This window comes from Capra hircus, chromosome 1 (assembly GCF_001704415.2).
Source record: "Capra hircus breed San Clemente chromosome 1, ASM170441v1, whole genome shotgun sequence".
Taxonomy (NCBI): Eukaryota; Metazoa; Chordata; class Mammalia; order Artiodactyla; family Bovidae; genus Capra; species Capra hircus.
Genome location: NC_030808.1, coordinates 87,039,134 through 87,058,984, shown reverse-complemented (window position 1 = coordinate 87,058,984; position 19,851 = coordinate 87,039,134). Strand labels below are relative to the sequence as shown.

The 19,851-nt window shown below is 42.8% G+C and overlaps 1 protein-coding gene across 1 annotated transcript in view; it reads left to right on the top strand.

The window, feature by feature from the left end:
* Nucleotides 1-19,851, top strand: part of USP13 (ubiquitin specific peptidase 13 (isopeptidase T-3)) — a 135,517-nt gene that overhangs the window by 79,879 nt on the left and 35,787 nt on the right. Inside the window, exons 11-16 of the mRNA XM_018047535.1 lie at nt 5,715-5,840; nt 7,472-7,625; nt 9,588-9,762; nt 15,315-15,403; nt 17,809-17,931; nt 19,289-19,315. Coding sequence (XP_017903024.1) covers nt 5,715-5,840; nt 7,472-7,625; nt 9,588-9,762; nt 15,315-15,403; nt 17,809-17,931; nt 19,289-19,315 — 694 coding nt within the window. The remainder of the gene's footprint in view (nt 1-5,714; nt 5,841-7,471; nt 7,626-9,587; nt 9,763-15,314; nt 15,404-17,808; nt 17,932-19,288; nt 19,316-19,851) is intronic.

Sequence of the window (19,851 nt, the reverse complement as noted above, 5' to 3'; positions counted from 1 at the left end):
TTTTCTTCTCCAAAAAATGTATTCCAGATCTTTATGCATTCTAAGGCAGTGCTTTCACACATTTTAATACAGATTACTCTAAAATTTATTTTTCCTTCTGAAGATAGCACACTATTAACAATTCTGTATTCCAAACAGTTTCCTAAGTGACAGTTATTTTGATTTCCCATTCTAATTAACCCTTGACACAAAATTGCTGGCCTCAGTTTTTGATCAACATGAGATAACCAAGGTTCTGCTTCCAGGTGATGTATTTATAGCTGCAAACATAAAAACTTTATTTTCACTAACCTCCATTTTCCTACTTCGGGCAAATGTAACATTTCTAACTCACCTTTTAAATTATGAAAAATAGCTTGGGGGAATAACCTCTGTTCCTTTAGCTTAGGAGATTTGGGGTTTGGACATGAGTTAGGAATTACTGGTCCAAGGTTTATGACTTAAAAATTTAAATCAAAAGATGATATACTCCTATGTATTAGGGACAGGCTGAGATGCATGGTTTTTTTTTTTTTTTTTCATCCTGGTGATCTTACAGTGTAAGTTTCTCTACAAGCATTGCTCTAGTAAGTTGATACAAAGCCTTAGTCTTTTCTCCTTGTTTGTTAATTAAAGCACTAAGCCCAGACAAATATGAGTGGACAATGACTGCCTTCTTGGTGCAGTGTTAAACAGAAAGCTCTGTGTAAGCATTTGGGAAAGATTCTGAACACTGTAGTCCTCTCTCTAATTTTAGCTAATCTGTTTTCAAGTTGCTGATGGAGAAAGTAAGTACAGTATCCTATAAATATGACAGGTTGCTTAGGTGGTTGCTATTTTGGAGATGGTCTGGGGCTCACTCTTGTAAAGTTAGTTGTCAGGACAAGCCATTGCTTCTGGTGTCCAAGGGTCAGCTTACAGAAAGAGCGTGAGCTTCCTAAAGGTCTCATTCTTGGTCAGTGTTGGTCTCTCTTATCTTGTTTGGTGATGGGCCCATACAGGACACTCAGGTGATGGCCCTGGCTCACTGCCCACTAGGAAACATATTTCTTTGATTCCTTTTATTTGTTTTGGCTGTACCATACAGCTTATAGAATCTTAGTTTCCTGACCAGGGATTGAACCCTGGCCAAAGCAGTGAAAGCACAGTCTTCACCACTGGACCACCAGGGGATTCCCTCTGGTTCTTTTTTTAAAATTAAAAAAATAAAAAACAACATTTATTTTTAATTGAAGGATAACTGCTTTACAGTGTCGTGTTGATTTCTGCCAAATGTCAACACCTGGGGTTCTTATTTAGGCTTTTTGGTTTTTTTTAAGTGACTGCTTTATTCTGGAACCTGATCTTTAAAAAAAATATAATTTAAATTTGCAAATAATACACAGACATAGAGAGCATAGTATAATGAATTTCCATTTACCATTTCCAATCTGGTTTCATCAATCTCCCCTGAACTCAATTTTCCCCCTCATTCCCTTCCTCTCCTTTCCCTGCAGAAACTGAACACAAAACCTAAACACCATCCTTTTCACTTGTAAATATTCAATATGCACCTGTAACTATAATACTTTTCTTTTAAAAAAAGCAATATGATGAAAATCAATTGAGGTGTTAGAAACACACTAGCAAAATGTATTGTCTAGTACCCAGCCAATATCCATATTTTCCCCTGCACTGTCAAAGCACTATCAACCCTGAATATTCATTAGAAGGACTGGTGCTGAAGCTGAAGCTCCAGTACTTGATGTGATGGGCCAACTCATTGGTAAAGACTCTGATGCTAGGAAAGATTGAAGGCAGGAGGAGAAAGGGACAGCAGAGGACAAGATGGTTGGATGGCATGAGTTTGAGCGAGCTCCAGAAGGTGGTGAAGGACAGGGAAGCCTGGTGTGCTGTATGTAGTCCATGGGGTCGCAGAGTTGGACACGCCTGAGCGACTGAACGACATCAAAGACAGCTTCTTAGAGTCCTCCTCTTTTTGCAAGACTGACTGACCTGTTGAAGGAGCCGAATCATTTTCCCTAGGATTGCTCTAAGGATTGCTTCCTTAAGGTGTTGTTCAGTTTGTGTTTCTTATAAGCTGGAAGTTAGATGTGGAAGCTTAATTAGATTCAGGCTCAACATTTTTATAGCCTGACTTTCTATTATATGGACATAATGTGAACATAGTAATAGTTGATCATGGGAATTAGTGAGACCTCCCCTTAGAAATCAGAGGTAGAACAGGTGAGGACCATGGGTGAGGACAGAGAGGCTAGCTGTGGTTAGGCATTAAGTGTAGAGTGGCTGAGTTTGAGATAAATCAGACCAGCTGTGAAAGCTGGGAGCTGGTCTGCAGTGGGGCAGAGACATCATGTCTCCAGTTAGGAACCTTTTTAATGACTTCTCAATGATCATCACTTCTCAAGCTATAACTTGTCTGCTGCACCAGTGATTAGGCCAGGTCAGTCGAGGGCAAACAAAGAACTGAAATGGGCACCGAGAGGGAAGAGGCATGGAGGGGAGTGAATGAGGCTGGGCCAAAGCCCGAGTGTGGAGCTGAGCCTCTGGAGTTTTCACCATGGTCTCTGTTGGAACTTCTCCCAGCTGTACGACCATACGGTGGCATAGAGCAGCAGCCAACTTTTCAGTTTACTTTCAGCAAGTTGGTAAACTTTCCCAAGCAGCTGCTTTGATGGGGACTGGCAGCCAAGCACAGCTTGTAAGAGGTAACAGCAGCAGGCAGTGAGTGTGTGCGTACATGAATGCCTAAACCCAAATTCACAACGTGAACAGGCGTATTCCAGGTGGTGCCTCTGCACCGCCCAGATGGAGACATCGTTGCTGGCCTGGCCTGGGAGGTTGACCTCAGAGGTTGATTTGAAGAGGACTTACCCAGAATCCAGACACACTGTTTTCTCAGCAGCGGGTAAGAGAGACTTCAGACATCAGAGGTGAGAAGTAGGCATGTGTAGTTCTTGCCAGAAACAGTGTTAGGACACAAGAGAGAAAGACGGATAAAGAGAGCGAGCGAGACAGATTGACTTTCCTAGTTGTGTGATCCTGGGTCAGTTACTTAATTCCTCTAGAACTCAGTTTCCTCATCTGTCAAATGTAGAAAATAATAATAATAGTTACCTCATAAGGTTGAGTAATTTAAGTAAAGATGCACGTATAAGGTGCTCAGAACTGTGCCTGCCACCTAGTAAATGTTCATCCTCGTACCTAGAATAGTGTCTGACATTTTGTAACACTTGGTAAATTCCTGTTGAATGAATGACTAAATGTTGGTATGCAAATGTAAGGCATTATTTGCATGCATGTGTTGGCTGATACTATATAGATATGTCAGTCAGCATTATGAGTGAAGAAAGTTACAGTTTTTACATGCCTTTCAGGAGTGTACATGTGGGTAGTTAAATGGATCATCAGGTATAAACTGGTCTTTGCCGATGCTGAAGGCACATCTGCAGCCTCGTGTGTGTATGCAGGCTGATCAGTTATACACAGGTTCCGAGTCCTCAGATGCTGCCTCTTTGGGGAATTCTTCTCTCAGAGCTGCCAACACTGTTTAAGGTTGTCTGCAGTGTTCCCTAATATTTGTTATAGATATGTGTTGAATCTCACCCCCACCCCCACCTATTCTCTGTCAGCTCTTGGTGAGGAATCCCCAACATGTTCTACATGGAGTAGGTGGCCAGTAAATACTAGATGCCCATATCAGATACATTTTGAGCAAGACAGAATTCTCCTGAGTTTTATTAGAAACATCGCTTAGAACATGTGTGCCTTGAAGAGACTTCATATGTGGAGCTGCCGGGAGAGATAGCTCTTGGAGTTTCCCCATCACTTTTTGCATCTGACTGTGTGGTTGTGCACCCCTGCTGTGGCCTGCGGACCCTAGGCCTGGACCCTGGTGTCCAGGAGATCTCGCAGAGGTGGGAGACAAGGCCTTCGCCTGCCAAGTGCTGCAGTCAGGCTGGGGAGACAGGCTAGAGTGGGCTGAATGTTAAAGCAAAAGCCATGCTCCTGTGTTCAGTGCCCAGGGATGGCCCAGACAGCAAGTTCTCTGCATTTCTGAGGAGGGGATGGTGGCCTGGAGGCTGCTCATGGGGAGGTTTTGAGACGTGGGTGTACCTTTGCCTGGAGCACAGGGATTACTTTTTGATTGGCGAGGTGAGGTTTGTCTCACTGAGACCTAATGTGTGCTGCAGCTACGACTCCAGTTTTGCTACCAGGAGTGTGGAATTGGGATCAGAAGCCAGTTCTGGCTCTGCTGGCTACATGGTCATCTGGTCATAAGACCATTTCAGTTGACAGACTTGGTGGCACTTCTCTGCAGCCTCAGTGTCCCTGGCGGTAAAATGGGGATAATGGTAGCACAAGGGTTTTACACAAGGGGACGTGCAGCACCATTATTAGAGGCTGAACTTGGAGAGGACTCAGGAAACAGCTTTATCCTTAAAGATGATGTGGATCTTCCAGTGTGCCTCTTTAGAGTATCTCAGGCCGAGTGCCTGGGTTCCCAGCAGATCATTGTTCACTCAGTTGTGTCTGACTGTTTGCCACCCCACGGACTGCAGCACACCAGGCTTCCCTGTCCTTCACCATCTCCCAGAGTTTGCTCGAACTCTTGTCCATTGAGTTGGTGATGCTATCCAGCCATCTCGTCCTCTGTCTTCCCCTTCTCCTCCTGTCTTTGTTCCTTCCAGTAAATAGCCAGGGTTGATTTCCTTTAGAATTGACTGGTTTGATCTCCTTGCAGTCCAAGAGGCTCTCAAGAGTCTTCTCCAATACCACAGTTCAAGAGCAAATTCCTGGCATTAAAAGGCCCATTTCCCATCAAAGCCAGTTTAAGGCTTCTCCCACTACCAATCTCAGGTGCCTTGGAAACCAGCAGTGTAGAAAGGTCAGTGTCAGCTTGCTCTAGTGTTTTTCCATCCTTGCTCCACCTCTTTGCCTCCTCAGGCTGCTCCAGGGTCAAGGGCTGGGGAGATTGGAGTTGAGGCAGAGCCTTTCCTTGAGTAGAGAGTGTTTGCTCCTTGGCTGGGTGAGTCTGTGATCATGGTTGGCCTTTTGTGGGCACACATTAGTGGTTCTTTAGAGATGTGCTTGTCCTCTCAGAGACCCCCACAAGGATCTTTTGCCTGATGCCCTGTCGCAGTGACCTCTGTGAGCCCTACCTCAGCTCCTCAGTGGGCCGCCCTCCCATTGTCTTAGGCAGTGTCCTCTCTGGAGGAGCCCAGCTGCCTTCTGAGCAGTCCCTTAGCCACCCCCCACCCCCCCGAGGAAGTTTACACATCCAAAGTTCACAGCCAAAGTTGTCCCAGCTCTTCCCATCCTGGCAGCTGCAGGCAACCTCCTTCGGCTTCTCCAGGTGAGGGGCGGTTTCCCAGGAATGCCCTGTGGTCCAGAAACAGCCCTGTGCTGGCCCCTGAGCAGTACTTTGCCTGGGGCTGGGAGCCATTTCCTCTCCTTTCTCTCATATTCCCTCCTGGTGGTGGAGCAAGCCCTATGCGGACAGAAATCGGGGTGTTTATCGTGCCTTTTAGTTCTGAGTAAACAGAAGAGCCCCGTCCCATTCCCACGTCAGTCTCACAGCACAGTTCCTGGCACGCAGCCAACGTCCAGTGTGTCCTGGCTGCTGTCGCTGCTTAGCTAAGGTGGGCTTCAGTATTCTTATCTGAAATCCTGGCTGCTGGTAATCTCTGCTCTGCTTCCCACTTGTAAGTTTTGGTTTTATTTTTATATTTTAGCCTCAACAGAATGGGATCTCCCCACGCATGTTTAAGGCCTTTGTGAGCAAGAGCCACCCGGAATTCTCCTCCAACAGACAGCAGGATGCCCAGGAGTTTTTCCTGCACCTCGTGAATCTAGTAGAGGTAAGTCAGCCTTTAGAACTGCTGGAAAGGGTTGTTAGGAGCGTGTCCAGCCCTTGCGTGCAGCCCCGCCGGTGTGGCCAGAACGCTGCCACCCCCAGCCTCTCCCTGTCTGGCCCCTTTTAGAGTTGGTGTCTTTGGGGCTTTCTCTGTTCGGCCCACTTGATGTAATTGCTCCTCAAGCCTGGCTTTCTCGGCCTTCGTGCGTCTCCCTGTTCTCCTAATTTGAATGTGTTCTAGGAGTGCTTATCCATTTTTTCGTTTCCTGTTTTTGTTTTTTGTCTCTGTGACAAGCTCCTTGAGAGGCTAGTGTGGTATTTGGTATCCTCCTGTCCTCTGTCCTCCGAGATGCTCACTCTGGGCTCAGCAGGATTGAATCACATTAAATGCTGTGGTTCTTAAAGGCCACTGAGAATTTATGATTAAAGCCTTTTTTCCTCCCCTCTTAAAAAAATAACTACTTTTTCCCTGATGACTAATGTGTTCTTTGTGGAAATAGAGGCGCAGAAGAAAAAATCAAAACCCCCCATACTGCCTGCTCCCCGGTACAAGCAGTGCTAACATTCTGGTGTCTGACTCCCTACCTCCACCCCAGCGTTCATTCTCTGCTTGCTGGTTTGTGAGCAGTGTTTTCCACTTAACCTGTTGTGAACATTTTGCCATGCCATTATATACTCAAATATAGCCTACTTTCTTTTTTATTTGTGTATAATTTACATGAGTACATTTATAGAATCGTATCATACATGGCTTAATTTTTTAATTTAAACAAATTTTAAAAAATATTTTTAAAATAAAAATTTGTTTAAATTAAAAAACTTTAAATTTTTTAAAATTTACTTTTTAATTATTTTTAAGCTTTTTATTTTATATTGAGGTATAGCCAGTTAACAGTGTTGTGATAGTTTCAGGTAAACAACAAAGGGACTCAGCCATCCATATATATGTATCCATTCTCCCCAAAGTCCTCTCCTCTCCTGTCTACTACATAACATTGAGAAGAGTTCCATGTGCTTTATAATAGGTCCTTGTTGGTTATTACCCATTTTAAGTATAGCAGTGTGTACATGTCCATCTCAAACAACCTAACTATACTTGGCTTAATTTTTCTGGTGCAGCCCCTGATTTTTTTTCCCCTCCTTTCTCTTTACTTGGCCTTTCATATCTCCTTTCTTCTAATTCTGTCTAGCTCACACCCTCTGCCATGACTTTTGATGGCTACATACTATTTATTTACATGATGAACTATAATTTATTTAACCAGTCTCCCAGTTTTGGACTTTAGGTAACTACCAGTCTTTTGCTTTAAAGTACTCTGAACTGGTATGCCCAGAGGGAATGTTTAGTAACATCAGATCTTTTTACCAGATTAATATTTGATTCTGTGCTAATTTTTATACAAATCTGCCTACAATGCAGGAGACCCAGATTCGATCCCTGGGTCAGAAAGATCCCCTGGAGAAGGAAATGGCAACCCACTCCATTATTCTTGCCTGGGAAATCCCATGGACAGAGGAGCCTGGCGGACTACAGTCCATGGGGTCACAAAGAGTCGGACATTACTAAAACGACATAGCATGTGTGTCCCAAGAAAGTAATATAAATTTACTGACTTGATGTAATCTCATTTTCAGAGGAACCGCATTGGCTCGGAAAACCCAAGTGATGTTTTTCGGTTTTTGGTGGAAGAGCGGATTCAGTGCTGTCAGACCCGAAAAGTCCGCTACACAGAGAGGGTGGACTACCTGATGCAATTACCTGTGGCCATGGAAGCAGCAACCAACAAAGGTAGTGTTCCAAAGTGGGAAGTGAGCAGAGCGCTTCTTCACACGTGAAGACCCTCGAGTGGGAGACAGTGCGGTTTAGTTACTGCAGAGCTGTGTCTGGAGTAGACCTGGAAGGTGTCTGCTCTGCCTGTCTCTTCTCATCTACTCCTCAGCCCCCATGTGGCTTTCTCTGAGATTTTCATGGAGCCGGTTATAGAGGAAACCTACTTCAGTGCCTATAAGTTTCAACAACAGGTTGGTTTAGAGTCAGTTTAATTTGGAGGAAATTATTTGTAATTTAACATTATCACTTACAAGTTGTGCTGTAAAGTCTGAGGGAAGTGGTCAGAACTACATTTTTTGATGTGAGCCATTCAGGCAGAGGTCTCTTAAAAAGAATCCATCTTTGGCATCTGAGCAAGGTGCCTGTTGTGGGTGATAAAGTATGGCTGGGCCCTTTGTCAGGCACCCCTTAGAAAGGTCTCTGGACATTGGAAGCAGGAAGAAGGCAGATACCCAGGTGGAGGGGGTGATGCTCAGGGGAAATTTCCTTCAGTAAGTCTGATCTGCTTCTTTTCAGACAGAATAGATGAATGATATTTCTTAGAACTAACATCTTAGAAGCAGAAAAAGGAGAAATATCTGCTTAATTGCTTATCTCCTGTGAACTGGTCATTTTTGTAAAGTTCGAACACCTTGGGCGGCTTTTTTATTCTCTTTTTGCAGGGGTGGTGGGTAGTCACTTTATTGTGTTAATTGGAAAATGATTTTAAGATGAAACAATTTCCATTTTCTCTAAACTTTTGCAGCTTTTGGCTAGTTTTTAAATTCTTATTCATTACACAAAGTAGAAATGGGGTGGGGATCTGTGGTTTGGTTCCTTTTTAGCATAAGGCCTAATTGCTTTCTCTTGACTACCTTGGTGGATGCTGGCTAACATATTCTACTCAGTTCTGTGATCCTCTCTAAACTCACTGTTTATAATTTATAAGTGGTAGGTAGCTATGTTTTTTTTTTTGTTGTTGTCGTTGTTGTTCAGAAAGATTTGTAACTTAGTGTCAGGAAATTGATAGCTGGAAACATGTAATGCTAGCATCCTAGACAGAAGTCCATCCTAAACCGCTGGTGGGCTGGGGAATGAACTGTAAGAGCATATCCAGATGTGTTTAAGAAAACACAAAGATACATCAGTGGTATATAAAAACTGATAAATCAGAAGTGGTTTTTTGTATCACAGAAGGAGTTCCTGGAAAGGTCCATTTGAAATGTATAGAATTTTGACTTACAAAACTCTTGGTGGTTTCCAAGAGTAGATCTGCTGACTCTTGGGAAGCTCACAGTGTACTCACTTTTTTTCCCCTGGGTGTTCAGTCATTTGAGCAGGGATAGTGTAGAAAGCCTTCTGGGTTGGCTGCTCTGCTTTCTGCAGTGTCAGGTAACCCCGCATGAAGTTTTCTTGGCGGTGCTGGGTAGGATTGCAGGTCTGGTGCCTTGGGTAATTGTGTTCCTTATAGTTCATCCTGCTCCTTGGCCTGCACTCTCCATGACCTCTCATCATGGTCAAGGGCCAGGAAGAGGTGAGCCCTCGGATTTCTCTCAGCGTGAAATTCTCTGGTGTGGAGACTTTGTGATTAGAGGGTGGTTTGGGGTCAAACCAGTCTTGACCTCTGGATAAATGAAAGCCCAGGTTCGTGCATCGCTTATAGCACATGTGTAGTCTGAACCTCTCACCTGGACTGTAATTCACAATTCCCTCCTGTCAGCCTCAAAGAGGAACAGGCAAAAAATGAATGGCTTGATGCAGCCTGGCATTGCCACTCTAAACACACTTTCAGCAGGCTCCTCTGGCTCTGTGGAGGGCAGCAAGTAAGCAGTCCTACCCCCAGCCCAGAAGCCTTCAGGGAAGGCTGTTCATTGTTCAAGGGGCTCTTTGCTTTCAAGAAAATAAATGACTGCAGATTCATTTGTTTGCTCTTCTACGCAGATGAACTGATTGCCTATGAACTAACAAGAAGGGAAGCAGAATCAAACAGAAGACCCCTTCCTGAGTTGGTTCGTGCCAAGATACCATTCAGTGCCTGCCTGCAGGCCTTTTCTGAACCAGAAAATGTTGATGATTTCTGGAGCAGCGCCCTGCAAGCAAAGTCTGCGGGTGTGAAGTAAGTGTGTATGTGTGTGTGCTTGTGTGGTGGCAGTAGGATGAGAAGGGGGCCTTGAGAGGTGGGGGCCAGTAGGGGAGGGCGAGGGGTGCTACTCTACAGGTCTGTGCATGCTTGCCCATGTGTGGCCAGATGGGATTATGATTTAGACAACCCTAGTTGTCATAGACCTTGCTTGTATGAAGCCTATCCAGTGAGACAGGCTTGTTGTAATCTGTATCATGTGTAAGGGAGAGAATGCCTTTTTTTCTTTTCTTTTCTCTTTTTTACTGAGCAGGTATAGCCAAGAACTCTTGTGCCACATGGCAAGATGATATTAATGAAGAAATTCAGAAACTACTTATGACAGTCTTCAGTATTTAAACTCCACTGTGATAGATTCTGATTCCACAGTTAAAGATTTGACTTAGAACTTGGTGACTCTGTTCCTGCCTGGAGACTAGGGGTCTCAGGGCATCTCAAAGGGGACCTCAGGGCTCCTGGGCTTTGTTCCAATGAGCTGCTCAGACATGGTCAGGAGATGTTCTATTTCTATATTGTGATCCTTCTTGTCAGGGCCATACTTTTTTTTTTTTTTTTTCCTCCACTTGACACCTTAGTTGATTTTATACAGTCAAGTCCTTGCCTGTGTACTTCATGCAGCTGGAGAAAGAGAACTCACAATGGCAGAAAAAGAGGGGAGGTCTAAAAGTCTCTGGAACTCATTACTTTCAGATAGTCTTCAGACTTTTTTTTCTGGGCTCAGCCTGAGCTCTAGGTGACATGAAAGGCAGGGAAGGATGGATGAGCTACTGCTGGCTGTTTTTTTTTTTTTAATCACAACTACAAGTAGCAGTCAAACCTGAATCTTATTCTCTGTGACCGTCATCCCTCAGGATTCCTCTGTTTCAGATGATTGACTTCATGTGTTAAGAATGGGAAAACAAAAAGAATGTTTCAAAAGCTTTAAAGAAAAAGCCACATTTTCTTAACAATAATTTCTTTTAAAAAGTTTCTTCATATCCAGAGGAGATTTATAATAGCTCAGTTATCAGTTATCCATTGTGGAGTAAGTTTTCGTCCAAGGATTGCTCAGTTTTGGGGAGTGTGTATGTGTATGTATGTGTGTGCATGTGTGTGTATGGCCATGCAGATGAGAGTTGGTGAGCTGGCATGTTAAATGTTCGTGATTCACTTCATTACAACTTGGGCACATCTTTGAGCAGTTAGAAAGCTACACGTTTTATTAGTGGTGAAAGCAGTTTTTTCCTCTCAACTTTATTGAAGTATAATTCACATAACATTTTGTGAGTTTAAGATGTACTGTGTGACTTTTTTAAACTTTTTTTTTTCTTTCTTATTGACAGTAGGCTGAAGGTTCCACAAACATTTATCCTTTTCTCTTTGCACTTTAATTCTGACTCTGTATGGGAGGTGGAAGTGATCAGAAGCCTCGCGGCCTAGAAAGTCCCCAGCATCAGGTGTGAGTTGCAGGAAGGTCTTCACTGGCTGGCCTGCCTGGTCCCCCTTCTCTGCTCTTCAGAGTCTTTCAAGTGCAGGGTGTGGCCGACTCTGTAGGCCTGTGGGGAAGGCATCTTCTCATCAGTAGGAAAAGGGGCATCTTTGAAGTGGAGCTGGGAAGCGTTAGCCTTCTACAGAGACAATCCGTTACCCTTGGGCTGGTGGTCAGGAGATCTGGATTCTTCTCCTGTGTTCACTTCCCAACTTGAGCTCTAACCTGGGGCAAGGTCAGCAACCAGTTCCTTCTTACATCTGAGTGGAGGAATGATGGTTGCTGACCCACCGAATATTTAGTTGGAGGCAGAGGGGTTTCTACCTTCTCTAATCCTGAACAGTAGCCATTGAACGGGTTTCTTCTTTTTCTCTTTTACATGCACGTGTGTGTATGTATGTTTACATACATCTTTTGGTTTAATGCATATGAAAGAAAGTTATTACTGGATGTATCACAATTGTTGGTAATTGAAAACTGGTCTTGTGGGAAGGGAAAAAGCAGTGTTCTAGGGTGATAAAGCAACTACCGTTATGGCACATTTGTCAATATTATTCCGTGTTACATGCTAAATGCATCCCATTAAATATTGCTTCATCACCCTAGTACTGCTGTGACATAGGCACTTTAGTCTCCCCATTTTACAGATGAGGAAGTAAAGGAAATATTAATAATGGCCACTAAGTGACAGACTTGGAAGTCATTAATTTGAAGTTTAAACTCTTAATCCTGTGTTGTATACTGCCCCATATTCCTTTCCTGCTTGCTTATGCTTGTATCTTTATAATCCTTATAGTGTTGTTTATTCTTTATTATACCTTTTGTTTCAAATAGTTTTGGGGGAACTAGTTCAGTGAATTCCTAAGATATCTGTTTTCTTTTTGTTATTTCCAGCAATATAGACATGATCTCTTTATTATGTTACTTTGGGGCCTTGAATTTTTCTTGTGTTAGACCCAGAGCCCAAAAGGCCAGGAAGAGACAAAAGATGTCCTCTTGGTAGATCTTGGGTCAGTATGGACCAGACATAAAGATCCTTCCCTTTTTGGTCCCGAACAGACAGTGACTGGGAAGAATATGTGTTTGGAAATTTTATTCACCCAGCAAATATTATTGCTCACCTAGTGTCTCTTGGGCAATGAACTGAATGAGATGGAGTCCCTCCCTTCAAGGAGCTCACAGAATAAAGGTTGATAGGGACAGATTTCGTTTTAACCTTTATCATTAATGAACAGAAAGGGATGGTATGGGGCTCAGAGCATGGGCTTTAGGTGGACTGGCAGCGTTTGAATCCTCAGCGTAGAACTTACTGGTATGTGACCTTGGCCGAGTGACCTCACTTCCATAAACTTCAGTTTCCTTATATGTAAACTGGGGATAATAATAGAACTTTATAGGGTTGAGGTGAGGATCAAGCATAAAATGCTTTGCATAGTGCCTGGTGGAGTAAATATACACTGTAATTGTTATTACATTACTTTTATCTTTTTTTGCCTTGGATTATACAGTTTGTGTTGATTAATTATGTTTTTAATTACGATTTGGTTAACTATGTGGTTGATTATGTTTTCAATGTACTTAATGGAAATGATAGAATTTTTTTAGTCACCAGGTTTTCAATAGTGTTAATAAATTCACAGAGACAGACAGTTTATATATTAATATATTTTTCTTAATAAGGTTTTGATAATGTTTTTGCCTGAATTTGTAACCAGTGAACAATCGATGCGTATTAAATAAGGTAATGAGTTGTTGATAGGTAATGCCGTACTGTTGTCAGTCACTGTTCTAAGCTCTTTAGTCCTAACTCAGTTCCTGTAACAGTTCTTTGAGGCGAATTTATTCAGTGTCTATCTAGACCTTTTTGAATAATTTATATTTCAGTGGGCTTTATTAAGTATATAACTTTTCAAGAAAAAATTTAATTCCAGGAATTAATTTTAGGAATAGAAGAGTAACGGGTGCATAATTTATAACCTTACCAGATTTAACAACAAACTTGCTGTCCCAAACCTGCAATTAATGAATGCCAAGTGTTAGTTTTGAGGTTGACTTGAACACATTTGTATTAAGCAGTTACTGATGTGTGATTCAAGTTGAGACCCTATATATAGAAGTTAATAAGGAATGTTTAACCAACAGGAAAAATACAGTGTGGGCATCATCTAACCTGCTTTCTGGTACTCTCAGGTTGGTAGCTACCCCCAACAAAGTGATGTGTTAAATTATCAGCCTTGAGTTCCCTCTACTGCCTCCCACTCCATGGTATATTACCAGCTGATTCCTCACTCAGATACTGATCACAGAGCAACTTTAGGAATCTCTGGGATTCTGAACCACAGTCTAGAAATCACTGATGACTTTTGGTTGATTTCATTGTTATGTATTTTCCAGATTTTAAATTTTTGTGGTTAGAGGAAGGGGTCCGAGAGGTGACAGTTTTATAGTCGTTGAAAATATCAGATGGCGTTTCTTGGTTTTTGGTGAAATTGAGGACTTGGCTGTATTTAAGAATGATATAAATACTGCTTCTCAGAAGATAGGAAAACCTAATTAGAGACAATATATAATTTCTGGAGAGTGAGCTAGGCTAATAGATCAGCTCCTTAGGATAGTTAAGCTCTTGTTTTTTGAGAAACTCCCTCATTGCCTGTACCCTGCTACCTTCCTTGTGATGGGGAATTTGAGATCCAGAGTGGTTAAGTGACCTACTTGGGGCAAAATACAGGTCGGTGACAAGCCAGCTCAGTGTCCTTGGTCCTGTGATTCTAGCTCTTGCATGACAGGATCATGCTAATACCTTGGCTGTACACGGCACATTCTAGTGTGCCAGGTGGTTTCATGACACTGCATGACCATCGCACAGCCCTGGCAGGCAGATATTACTAATAACCCCATTTTGTAAATGTGAAGCCTCAAGGAGGGTTAGATTTTGAGTGAGTTAAGTACCATCCAAGTCTTCTGACACTTTTTGGACAATTCTCTGCCCCTGCACTGTGGCTTTTCTTCTACACTAGGGGGCAGCAGAGCATTTGTATTGGATTTCTGAGTTCTAGGAAGATACATTCCACATAGATTTGAAAGTGGAGTTTGTAGGAAACGTCCTAGAACCTTTTATTTTGAAAGGTACCTATCGTATCTGTTTAAATCTAGGTTTTTTCTATATACCTTACTGTACTCAGATTGACACTTGAGTAGAAATGGTTTTTATAAACAAGATAATAAATGTGGAGAGAATGAGTTGAAACCGGGGCATGTATTTGATGTATTAGTTGAATAGTTGGTGCATAAAATCATCAAAGGCAAGTCCAGACAATTCAGCATTCATGAAAGTTTGAAAGGAAACTCAAGACATTAACCATATATATTAATTTTAAAAATTGAAGGCCCAGATTTAGATATTTTAGATACCTCATAGTACACACACACCCCCACCCACCCACCCACACCCCCTTTTTAGGATCCATGTGGCCATAGATTTTAGGTGCGGTAGTATTTTAATGAGGCCCTGGCATTTCCAGTAGTCAGCCTCAACCAAAGTTCCGATATAACCTTCTGATGCCAACTCTGTGCTACAAGATAGCGACTTGTGGTCAGAGCAGATTGGGGGTGTGTCAGGACTGCTCAGGGAGCTTTTTCAAACTTCATATACAAACACACTGCAAGGTGCCCTCATGCATCTGCAGATATGTGTGACACTGCCAAGGGTTTTAGGAAAACACAAACGTTTATGGTTGAAAACCACTTTTCAGAAATACAGAATGCCACAGCAAAGTAAAAGCAGTAATTTTTCAGGGTGTCCAAAATCATCCTTGGGGACAGCCTTGTCCTATGTTAAACATTGTCCTCTCGTGGAAAGGCCAGAATGAGTGGTGAGGTGGTGTGTGTGTGTGTCCACTCCTGTGTGTGTGTGTCCACTCCTGTGTGTGTGTGTCCCTCCTCTTCACTGCAGGCCCTGGGACTGCTGGGTGTGCCTCAGACACAGCTTATGATGCTTCATGAACTGTATCCATAATTCTTATTGCCTGTTTCATTGATCTAATCCCCTTGTGTTTCCCAGAACATCTCGCTTTGCCTCATTCCCTGAATACTTGGTAGTGCAGATAAAGAAGTTCACTTTTGGTCTTGACTGGGTTCCCAAAAAATTTGGTAGGTATCTTTTGCATGCTTTTGCTTAAAACATTAAATTAGCTATTTAAAAAACATGGCATGTGAAAGAGCCCATGCGGTTGGCTGCCAGAAACGGTCTCATTTCATTCTTTTTCCATGATTCCCACCTTTCTCTTTTGAAAGATATGATAAACACTGGTGGTAGTAAAAAAAAATAAATAAACACAAATTGCCGCTTGCTTGCCCACCTCTCTAATAATGGGTTCTAAAATGGCCAGAATCTAAGAGTGAAAACAGGAGCCTCAAAATTTCAAATCATGCCTCCCAAACTGGAACGTGATCTTGGTAAAATGTAGGTGCTGATTCAGCAGGTCTGGGATGGGGCCAGGGCTCTATATTCTAACATGTGCCCAGGTGATGCTGACGCTGCTAGTGCTACTGGTCCAAAAGTCATGCTTGGAGGTGCTAGTAACTGAAGATGTATCAATACTCTCTTTAGCATCTCTCCTCGACCTCTAAAGCAGGCGGGTATGGCTAATGACATTTGTTTAAATCATATGAACTTTATTAATAATAACATAAGTACAGTCAGTTGTATTAAAAAGAAAAAGGGATGTGGCCGAATTGGGCTTCTTTCTAATCTTAAAGGCCCTTGACCACTGTTAGAGGTTATCTTTCCAGACAATGAGTAAGAACATTTTCTCTACCATCTCAATCAGATATGAATGTGTTCCTAGGCTGTGCTCAGGGCTGTGGAAGTCCATACAGTTTTAACCTCTGATTTCTCAAGCAAGGATCTCAGACTGCTTGCCAGTCTTTTAGTGTCTATGTTTTTGAGCACTTAAAAAACAAGTCAGTCCTAGGTTGGTTAATTAAGAACTCATCTGCTCATCTGAAGGGGATAAGTAAAAAGAATGTAAAATCTGCAGGAGTGATTTCCCAGAAACCTCTGGCACTAGCAGTTAGCATAGCACTGATCTCCACATGGCATTATGCAGCCCGTGAGCCTGTAGCTCATTCCTCTTTTCCTGGTGGAATAATTTTGTGGGCAGGGAGGAGGGCCAAGGGCAGGTTACTCATCACTCAGCCTTTCCTCCTTGGACCCAATATGCATCCCAGAGAGAAAACTGACTTCTTCGAAAGGCTTTGAACTGCTTTGGAAACAGTTTTATTTTCTTTGTCCTTGGAATTTTGGTAAAGGATGCCAAATTCAGATCAGATTTCATAGTCTTGCTGAATTTAAAGCAGCCTCAAAGCTTTCTTTAATGAACCTGAAAATTTCTGTTGAGGAGCAGTTGTTTTGATTTCGTTGGTCAGACATTGTGTTTGATTTTGCTGTTTGCTGAGATTAAATTTTTTTTTTTTAAACTAAGCCTTTTCTTTGGGTGGTTGTTTTAAAGTAGGGCTTACACACCTAACATTGTAGCTGGTTTTGGGGATGGTGTTTTCAGATTCTGTTTGCTAGCCCAAGACACATATCCTGCACCAACATTTGAATCCTCCATTATTACCGTATCTGACTGTGTGCAGTACAAATTTGCAACAGGCTGTTAGACTCATACATATATTTTGTATTTGAATAAGTCAACATAATGACAACTGAGCTGAGAAGTTAAAAAAAAGTATGCCTCAAGATGAATACACTTGAAGTTCAATTAATTTCTTTAAAGCTTCAGTTTTTATTACCTTCGGTAGAATAATCACAGTACCCATGGTGATCAGAGAAAAGGCATAAACTGTGGGTTGCAAACTCAAATGCCTAATGAGGACAGAGTGATAATGTAAATGACGGAAGTAGGCTGGGTGTAAGAAACACATAGCTATAGCTGTCTTATCCTTTCTTTAGTATTCCCATTTTGGATGGAGACACGGATTAGGAAAACATTTCCCTATCATAAGAATCAGAATAGTGCACATGTGATGCTCAGGATCATGGGGGCAGGAGGGAGTGGTGAGGTCTGTGGCAGACAGACACGGAGGGCATATTACCTTGGAGTGAAAGCTGAGAATCAGCCCCAGGCAGTTGTTGTCACATGAGACTCTGCTATAGCTTTTTGTTTTGTTTTGTTTTGTTTTCAAAATGAGTTGGAAGTCTGGAGTTTTGAATTGAAATTTCTGATTTAAAAATTGGAATGTGTTGCCGACATTTTAAAAACAGCCAACAGAAAGTGTCTACAGATGTTGTATGGGCTCCCAGTTTTCGACCTCTGGCTTCCCTCATTTCTTGTTGTTCAGTATGAAATCCTGCATCTGTGTTTACCCCGGTTCTACATTAAACTCTAATCAGTCTTAGTCAGTTTTCTGGTCCTGTGACTTACTCCCAGGAACTATAACACATCCCTTGGCTCTGCCTAGACACGTGTACCTAGTTAGTGGTGCTAGATTGAGGAGGTGCTTATGGTTATTCGGAGAGTCCAGTGAGTATAATCTCTCTCATTTTGCAGATGTTTCTATTGATATGCCAGACCTACTTGATATCAACCATCTCCGAGCCAGGGGGTTGCAGCCAGGAGAGGAGGAACTTCCAGACATCAGCCCCCCCATAGTGATTCCTGATGACTCTAAAGGTACCGTCTTCTGCCAGGAGGACCATCTCAAAGCCTTCCCGCTCCTCGGCTGGAATAGTCCCTTTTCCTCCCTCACTATGTTGTCCCGTGGTGCTTTCCTGTATTGTAACCCACCATAGACATACAGAATTGAAGCCTGGCTGTAAACCTTGAGCTTAAAATATTAATAGTCACAGGAAGAGGCACAGCCCCAACATAAATGAACCAAATGTGTCCATGGAAATCACAAGCAGCAGAGGGCAGCAGGTCTCCAGGAAGTTTTTGGCTTACCTTGCCTCTGCCTTTGCCTCCCTCCTCCCGTCCTCTGATAAGCCTATGGGGAAGAGGAGTGTGTTTTCAGTGGGCTCTTAGTCTAGGGGAGCTGTGTCCTTCTTGGAATATCTTTGGAGAACCAGAAAGGGAAATTGAACAGTGTGTGTTGGTTTTAAAAATCTTGCCCACGTCTCACCTCTCCAGCTTCATTACTGCCTCATAGCAAGAGAACAGTTTGAGCTTCTCTTACTCTCTGTGAACCTTAAAGTGGTCCTTGTGAAGAATACTTTTTAAGAGAAAAGTACGTGTGAAAAATCATTGCCTTTGTGAGTCCAAGAACAGCATGGAGAGATCTTGGCTTCATTATTAGTTCAGTTATTCTGGTGAAATCACATTCATTCTGGCTTTGTTAGCCCATGTGTTTGCTGTTCGCCTTCCTAATGAGTTAATTAGGTACATTAGCTAATAGTGCCAGAGTGCTTAGGGCGCCTGCCCCACAGGATGGCTGTCGGCTGAGCAGTGACCATTATCGGTGACCCTGTTGGGGTATAAACTGAATCCGGGAGGAGCAAGAGAGGAGTCAAGATTGGCACCTGTGTTACATTATTCTCTAACGCTGAGTCCAATGCTAAATTGCAGAGGGTGGAGAGCAGGGAAGGGGTCTGTAGGTGGGATGGTCCAGGCTGTGTGGTATAGGTGGTTCGTTAAAGGAATTCTAAAAACATCAGTCCTCAGAGTGTCCGAGAACTGCAAGATGGTTTATTAGCATTGCTCCTGCTTTTTCTGACGTTTATAACAGAGTTCTTGGATTGTAATTAAATGGAGTTCTTAGAAGTACAGGGAAGGAAATTATTTAGTTCCTTAAGATGATCAGCAGAGCATCATGTTTTATCTGCTCTAAATGCCTGAAACTGAGTATTCTCCCTCCTTGCTGGAATGACTTTATGTCGGGTTGGCTGGTCTGCATGGAGGACCAGGGAGCTGACAACAGTGTGGGGTCTTAATGGGTGGGGGTGAGGGAGTGCTCTGGGTTAACTCTTTTTCTTTCTCTAGAACTCTTTGCCATGGTTGGGTCTCACTTCCTGCCCTCTCCTTTGATTTCCAGATCGCCTGATGACCCAACTGATAGACCGTATGTATCTTTTATGTTTTTTCTCAGTGTCCTACCATTGTTACTGGTCTAACGCATTTAGCTGTGGGGGTTCAGTAAAGGGCGTTGTTCTATACATGTGTGTGTGCAGCTTTTCCTGGGTGGGAATAAATCTTGGTCTGCAAGTTGAGGTCACAGCAAATCTAAACCAGTAGTGTGGTGAATAGATGGTCCTGTGTTTCAGGAGAGAGAACTTCAGTGTGAGAGCCAGCCAGCCCTGAGTCAGAATCTTGGCTTTGCCATTTGTGGCTGTGTGACCTAGAATCATTAACATCTCTGAGCGTCAGTTTCCTCATATGTGAATGGGGGATACTGATGCCATTTCTTCCTTCCCTGGCCATATGAGTAGGTCTCTTGCTGCAGTGATAGTACAGTGACCTGTCACTTTGTCCACTTCTTCAGGGCACATAATGAAGATACACGGGTGACAGGAAATGGTAGTATTAATTAATACTCCTAAGGGTGTCAGTGTCATCGGATTGTTTGTTAATTTTGTAGTCATTTAGTTCCTCAATCCT